We start from the raw sequence: 7,700 nt of genomic DNA, 5'->3' as shown, positions 1-7,700 counted from the left end.
AGAGAAAGTGACTGTTAGTGGTTTAAGCTGAGGGTTGTCGTACCTTAAGCCAGAGTCAAGGTTGAGAAGGTAAGACCTTCATGCTCACCTCAACTGGTACAGGAATTGAACCCACATTGTTGGTATCTCTCTGTATTGCAAACCAGCTATCCAGCTAATTGAGCCCCAGACTACCTACAAACAAAGCCTTAGTCTAGGAATAAAATTCAAATTCTCTCCAACCCACCAAGTCCCTTTGATTTGCTTCTTGTTATACTTTAACCTCAAGATTATTGTAATCCATCAAATCATGATAGAACTATGAGCTTTATTTTATTAGCAGATCTATTTCAGTCAAGGCCTTGATTGAGATTGCCCTCTTGTGCTAATTGAAAGAAACATTTTGTAACAGTCTCTATTATGAGGAACAAAGTATTTCACAAACTGATGGGACTAATGGCAGACAAGTCTCCAAGGGCTTTAAAGGAAGTGACTGCAGAAACAGTAGAGGCATTGGTCAAAATAATCCAGACTTTATTAGATTCTTGGAGGGTAGCAGCTAATTAGAAAACAGCCAGCGCCTCTGTTCAAGAAGGGAGGGAGACACTGGTAGCACAGTACTTAGCACTGCTGCCTCATCAATTCTAGCCTTGAATGACTGTCTGTGTGGAGATTGCATATTCTCACTGTGTCTGCACGAGTTTCTTCAGATGCACTAGTTTCCCCACACAGTCCAAAGATGCACAGATTAGGTGGATTCGCTATGCTAAACTACCCTGTGGTATCTAGGGATATGCAGACTAGCTAGATTAGCCATGTAAATGTAGGTTTCTATAAGAAAGCAGCTCACCAAGAGAAAAGCAACAGATCATTTTGAAAGGGAAATCATGTTTTACTAATTTGCAAGAATCTTTTGAGGCTATAATAAGCAGTCTGGATAAAGGGGAACTAGTAAATGAAATATATTTGAATTTTCAGAAAACACGTGATAAGGTGCCAAACAAAAGGCTCTTGCACATGATAATAGCTCATACTATTGGACAGGGGAGGGGAGATGTGGTAATGTATTAGCATGGAGTAAGGATTGTCTTGGATTAACCCACAAAAGACAGTGGGGATTAATGGGCCCTTTCAGGTTGGAAAGATGTACCAGGTGGAGTGCTTAAGGATCAGTCCTAGGGCCTCAGCTATTCATTGTTCATACTAAATGAGTTGGAGGCAGAGGCAGGATAATGTATCCAAACTTGTTGTTCATAAAAATAGATGCAAGGTCATGTTGTGATGAGGACATGAAGGAATGTGCAAGGGGATATAGATAGGTTGAGTGAGTGAGCAAAAACTTGGCAGATGGCATTTAATGTAGGAAAGAGTGAGGTCACACACTTTGATTGGAAGGGTCAAAAGACAGACTCTTACTTAAATAGAAGTAGACTTAAAAAGTGCAGCACAAGGGGATTTAGGTGTTCTTGTGCACAAAACACAAAAAGTCAGGTGCAACATGTAATTAGGAAGGAAAATAGAATCTTGGCCTTTATTGCTAGGGGATAGGAGTTTAAAAGTAGATAAGTCTTGTTACAAATATTGTCGGTGAGGCTTCATCTGGAATATTGCGTACAGTTTTGGTCCTTGTATTTGAGAAAGGATATACCAGGACTGGAGACAGCTCAAAAGAGATTCACTAGGTTGACTCCTAGAATGAAAGAGTTGACTTATCAAGAATGGCTTAATGGGTTAGGCCTTTATTCATTAGAATTTACAAAAACAAGGGTAATCTTATTGAAATATACAAGATTTTGAGGAGGGTTGACAGTAGGTGTTGAGGTGTTTCACCAGTAGAGCAATCTTGAATTAAGGGACAGAATTACAGTATAAGGCTACACATATTTAAAACTGAGATGTGAAGGGTACTGAATATCTGGAATGTTCTACTTCAAAGAATATACAGGCGAGAACACTCAAAGTATTAAAGAGGAGTTTATTAGATATTTGAAATTTTGGGGACGTAAGGGCTATGAGAAGCACGAAGAGTTGAGGTCTGGCAGATCAGTCGCGTTATTGAATGACAGGGCTGCTTGAAGGGCTGAATGGTCTACTCTAGTTCAGATTTCTGATATTCTAATATACTTTGTGTTCATTTTCAGATTTGAGCTACTTTTTTTCTTTATTGTTTCATGGGATGATAGCATTGCTAGAAAGGCTCAGTATTTGTTGCCCACCCCTAACTGCCCCTGGAAGGCTAGCTCAGACAGCAGTTAAGAGTCAACAACACTGCTGTGCCTTGAGTCACAAATAGGCCAGACCAAATAAGAATAGCAGACTAACTTTCCAAAAAAAAAGTCATTAGTGAACCAGATAAGCTTTCATATCATTGTCACAGGCAAATACATTACTAAGATGAGAATAGCTTTTCCTGCTCCCCGGATGCTGCCTGACCTGCTGTGCTTTTCCAGCACCACTCTAATCTTGACTCTGATCTCCAGCATCTGCAGGACTCATTTTCACCTATTACATTACTAGGACTAGCATCCAATTCCAGGTTTATTAATTGAAATTAAGTTTCACCTGCTGTCATGGTCAGATTTAAAATTGCGCCTTCAAGCATTATCTGATGCTTCAATATTTGTAGCCACTGAATTTACCACCATACCATCGATTCACCCATCCTCCTTCCAGACTTGCCATCATTAATCATACCATATTTACTTACTTTCTACACATTTTCTCCACTCTATTTCCATGGACCTCATGTCTTAGTGATCATCCTGGACAGTTAAGTAAAATTTAAATTCACCAATAGTTCTTCCAGAATCACTGCTTCTGTCCATTCCGTTAGAGGTTAACCATGTGTACACTCTAGGTACCTGACCTGTGGACGGGATACCTATCCTGTGCATTAAGATCATTCACATTACCTCTATTCAGCTTCTCATCCACTATGGCTTGTTCTTTTAGCCCATGTTCACACACACGAAAAAAATGTGGTGCAATGTACCCCAATTCTACGTCTAAGTTGGTGAGTGTCAAGATTTTATTATTTATTTCAACTAAGAAAAATGAAATTCAACAATTTGACTACCATGTTTCACAAGTACTATTTTACCATGGCGTTGTCATTCTTTATTAACTTCTCTTTTATAGTATAACAAGTTGTCTGAATTGAGTTTCATCTCAGATGATCTCATAAAATGATATTATACTCAATTAAGTTTGGCTTGGATCTTCTTCACATGAGTTTTGCGGGATCCAATCCAAAAGATGCAGTCTGGCAAACCACACAGGTGACACTGAAGTGAGGAGAAAGTGAGGACTGCAGATGCTGGAGATCAGAGCTGAAAATGTGTTGCTGGAAAAGCGCAGGTCAGGCAGCATCCAAGGAACAGGAGAATCGACATTTCGGGCATAAGCCCTTCTTCAGGACACTGAAGTGAATCAACATATTCATGAACCTAGCCCACAAAATGTTGAAGTATGTACACTACCTAAGAGAACATAATTAAAGGAATTTGTGACTAATACATTAACCACAGTTTTAAAACTCCTTGAGATCAGTATGATTTGTTCAGATTCATTATGTTCATACACTTCCTCAGAATTTTCCTTTTCATGTGTCATTTTAAAGAACTTGACTCTTTACTCTGAGCAATTTACTTAATTGATATTCTGGTGATTTCTGGGATTTATTCGTTCATCATTAGAATTTCAATTTCATCTTCTGTTACTATAAGTAGACTTGTTGTTTTCATGATTATTGTCTTTAATCCTTCCATTGCACTGACATCTGTGTATTTCAAAACCTGGTAAAGATCAAATCCTCTATTCCATGTGTTACAGCAGACTGACTGATTTGTTCCAAGAAGGTTGAAAGAAAATAGTTTCCCCAGGAAGTATAAGGTGGCAGACTTCTGACCAACAAACTCTTCTTCTCCAAGAACCAGACATCAGAAAGCATATGCTGGAGTCAGGTTCAATCAAGTTATTCAAAACAGCATTGAATTATTATCTGAAAAAAGGAAGAATGTGCACAGTTTCAGGGAGAAGGCAGAAGAATGACAAAGTAATTACACATTTGGACAGCCATGGGCCAAATTGCCTCCACCTGTTCTGTACTAATTGTGATCTGTGAGGTGGAACTAGTTGCCTGCCCATATGAGACACATTAACACAAGCTAGACATTTAAATGGTAGAACAGATCCAGTGTTATTCAAAATTAATGATTTTTACAAGAGCTTGACAGTTTAAAGTCCATAATGTAAACATCCCAAAGAATATCCGTTGCTTTTCTGAAAATCCACTAAATTCTGATGAGGCCGTACAGGCAATTAACATCTTACAGATTCCATCCAGGGATCTGTTAGAAATCCAAACCCTCATCACAATCCAAGGGACTGGAATCCATTTCAGAAAATACCTTCCTTTGATTTTATTTTGTGCAGGAAGCAGCAGGGCTTCTGGAGGATATGCAACTACATGGTTGATTGCATTGTGGTCTGAAAAGACAGATGAAAACCTGCTTTCCTGTTCAAGCTGCAGGTAAAATGAGTGATGTGCTCCATAATTAAAAAAAGGTCAATTGAAACCACGATGAAGTGACCTCATGCAACAGTCCACTAGAATTCACCAAGGAATCATTTTTATTTTTGATAGTGTAGTAACTTGTGCTCACATTATCAACCACGTTATGGTTCAGACTTAAGGATCATCATTATGATGACAATTTAAATTTGCTTTCTATAATTTTTTTTACAATGACTACTAGAGTTCAGTTTACATTTCAAAAAGAAATTGCACTTTCAAACTTCAGACCACTATCCTTTATTATATTGTTGCAACGTGAAGCCAAGTCGTGAAATGATACAACAAAGAAATCTCGCCATAAAACATTTTGTGCACCTCCAACCAACAATCACATTCTTAGTCTACTCCATTTAATGTTCACATCTAAATATAATAAAATTGATACAATTACAAATGATATGAAAGCTCTCATGGCACAATGGTAGTGTCCCTACTCTTAGCCCAGAGGCTTGGGTTCAAGTCTCACCTGCTCCAGAGTTGTGTATAACATCTCTGAACAGGTTGAGTAGGAAAATGTTTTACAAATGATGTGCAGATTATCAACATGTGCATCCTCTTCAAGGTCTTGACATTCTTCCTGAAGTGTAGCTATCTTGGAACATATCAAACCTAATACTTGACATGAGCTGTAACTCATTAAGTTTTTTTAAACATTGAAGAACAAAAACAGTACCACATCCCTGCTTTTGCATTCTATGCCTTTATTAATAAAGTAAGAGATTCTACGAGCTGTAGAAAACACAGAATTCTGGAGAAACTCAATAGGTCTGGCAGCATTTGTGGAGAGAAAAACAGAATTCTCTTCTTCCGAAGTCTTATTATGGCAAGGGTACTGGATGGTACTGAAGTACAGCCTAATGCTCTGTGAAGACATGAGTTCAAATAGCATGACAGCTAGGGCAATTTAGAATGAAGTAACTCAAATTTATAAAAAGTAGTCTCCACAACAATCAGAGGTATTATTGTTGGAGAAGCCATATTAAATCTGCCATCTTTACCATGTAACTCCAGATCCACACTACTGTGGTTGAATCTTGAAAAGCCCATTGAAATTGCCAAGCCTCTCTAATGTCCATAACTGTTATAACAAATTTGAAGAATAAAACATGATAGATCATGCGGCATGAAATGAAGCAACAGAATCAAATAACATATGGCAAGCTGACCTGACAAAGTCCTTCACACTACATTTGTGTCAAAATTGGAAGAGCTGTCCCACATACTAGGTCAAGTGATTGCTTGACACAGTAATGCTCACCAAATCATATCTTACAGCTAATGTCTCAGGCAATTCTGTCATTGTTCAGGGCATGTCTTGTCCCACCAAGATAGACCAACCTCCTGGAAATGGGGAAACACTGATGCACAATCTGGAGGAAGTGGCTTGAGGAGTCCTCAATATACATCTGTACCTCAAAGTCTCAGATTATCAGATCAAGCATGAGCAATAGTAACACCTACTGATGACCATCTACCACCATCACATAGCTGTTCAATTAGTGCTCCTCCATGTCAAATACCACTTGGAGGAAGGTCATGGGGACAAACAGGAAAATGAAGTTAAAGCTACAAAATGACTGGCCCTGACCCTGTTAAATGCAAAGCTGGCTCAATGGGATGAGGTACCTAATTCTGCTTCTACTGCTTATGACCTTGAAAGGATAGTAGAGAGACGGAGTGCACTCTGGCTGGGTGGAGATTTTGGCTCAGCAGCACCAGAGTTTACTAAACTGAGTCTTCAAGGACATATCTGTCAGACTGGGTTTATGCCAAGTAATGGAGAAAAACCACAAAAGAGAAGAGTTAACTTAATCTCATCCTATTTGTTGCAGGTGCATCAGTCCATGATGTTACTCACAGCACTGAACACTGTCTACGGAGAAGAAATCACATTTTCACACTAGGAACATGCCCCATCATATTGTGTGGCACTACAATTCTGTTAAATAATTAATAAAATTAATTTAATGATCTGAATGTGTAATTACACATGTTGAATGTTAAATACCTCAATAATTCAAAAGTGAAGTTTCCAACAATGTGATTTACACTTATTACTTTGAACAAAAATACAAGTTATAAGTACCTTTACTCCTACTTTGATTGTTAATATTCTGTTCATCATCTTCCGTAAGGTCAATTACTATTTGAGCACTTGTCAAGTTGTTCCTCTGGGAAAAAAAGGGAGCTAATCAAAAGCATTATAACAATTCATTTATAGACATCTTTGATTTGGTATATTTACTCTTTTTTATGTAAAGCAGCAACATACTTTTGGATAGCAGTAGGCCCTTGTTACACTGGTACATTTATAGAAAAGAAACACTGTTACATATGTTGAGATACAAGTAAACAGTCATGGAATAGATGATTATCAAATTAATTCTGGAGGGTCATACAGCTGGACGAGACTACAGATTGATATCAATAGGACCATGGAGGGATTGAAAATAAAGATCAGAATTTTAAAATTGAGATGTTGCACAAGCAGGATCCAGTGACCACAAGTGTGATGAGTAAATGGCAATTGATGTGAGCTAGCACACAGACAGCAGAGTTTTCACTGTAACAAAATCAAACACATATCCAATTATAATCAATACTTAGCCATATTACCATTTCATCATTTTAACTGTTTTGACATTTGAAGTTCTGGAGTTTATAGTTCCCGTGGTGCAGAGTCAGTGAGGATTTAGTAGTGTACAAATCTACCTTGGTTTTTAAATATGGGCCTCATAGGTCACAAAGTGGTAATTAACTATTTGTGTTTTAATTTATCCATTATACAATAAATTCAGATACTTTGCAGTCCTCACTTTCTCCTAGATAATTATAAAATCAAAGCATTAACAAAGAATTCACTACAAGAGTATACAGGAAAGCCACACACACAGACTAAGTCCTAAACTATGAAAGTAACCACCCCAACACACACAAACGAAGCTGCATCAGGACACTATTCAAAAGGGCCACAACACACTGCAGTACACCAGGACTGCAAAAAGAAGAAGAGGACCTATACAAGGTATTCACCAAAAACGGATACCCGCGCAACTTCATCAACAGATGCCTAAGAGAAAGACCACGGAACGAGGACATAACACATCCAAAAGGACTAGCCACACTACCATACATCAGCAGCATC

The 7,700-nt window shown here is 38.1% G+C and overlaps 1 protein-coding gene across 4 annotated transcripts in view; it reads right to left on the bottom strand.

Annotated features, from left to right (window-relative positions):
- Positions 1–5,374: 5,374 nt before the first annotated feature.
- Positions 5,375–7,700, bottom strand: part of LOC122560846 (activating transcription factor 7-interacting protein 2-like) — an 84,740-nt gene continuing 82,414 nt past the window's right edge. For 3 of the 4 annotated variants that reach the window (XM_043712002.1, XM_043712003.1, XM_043712004.1), the window contains 2 exons: positions 6,642–6,726; positions 5,375–5,417 (listed from right to left, as the gene is read on the bottom strand). In XM_043712002.1, coding sequence (XP_043567937.1) covers positions 5,410–5,417; positions 6,642–6,726 — 93 coding nt within the window. In that variant the 3' untranslated portion in view covers positions 5,375–5,409. Of the gene's footprint in view, positions 5,418–6,641; positions 6,727–6,985; positions 7,119–7,700 lie in introns of those variants that run through there. The other variant, XM_043712005.1, reaches the window with a different exon arrangement.

Source organism: Chiloscyllium plagiosum, chromosome 21 (assembly GCF_004010195.1).
Source record: "Chiloscyllium plagiosum isolate BGI_BamShark_2017 chromosome 21, ASM401019v2, whole genome shotgun sequence".
Classification (NCBI taxonomy): domain Eukaryota; kingdom Metazoa; phylum Chordata; class Chondrichthyes; order Orectolobiformes; family Hemiscylliidae; genus Chiloscyllium; species Chiloscyllium plagiosum.
Note: the sequence above shows the minus strand (reverse complement) of the source record. Positions and strands in the feature narration are given on the sequence as shown.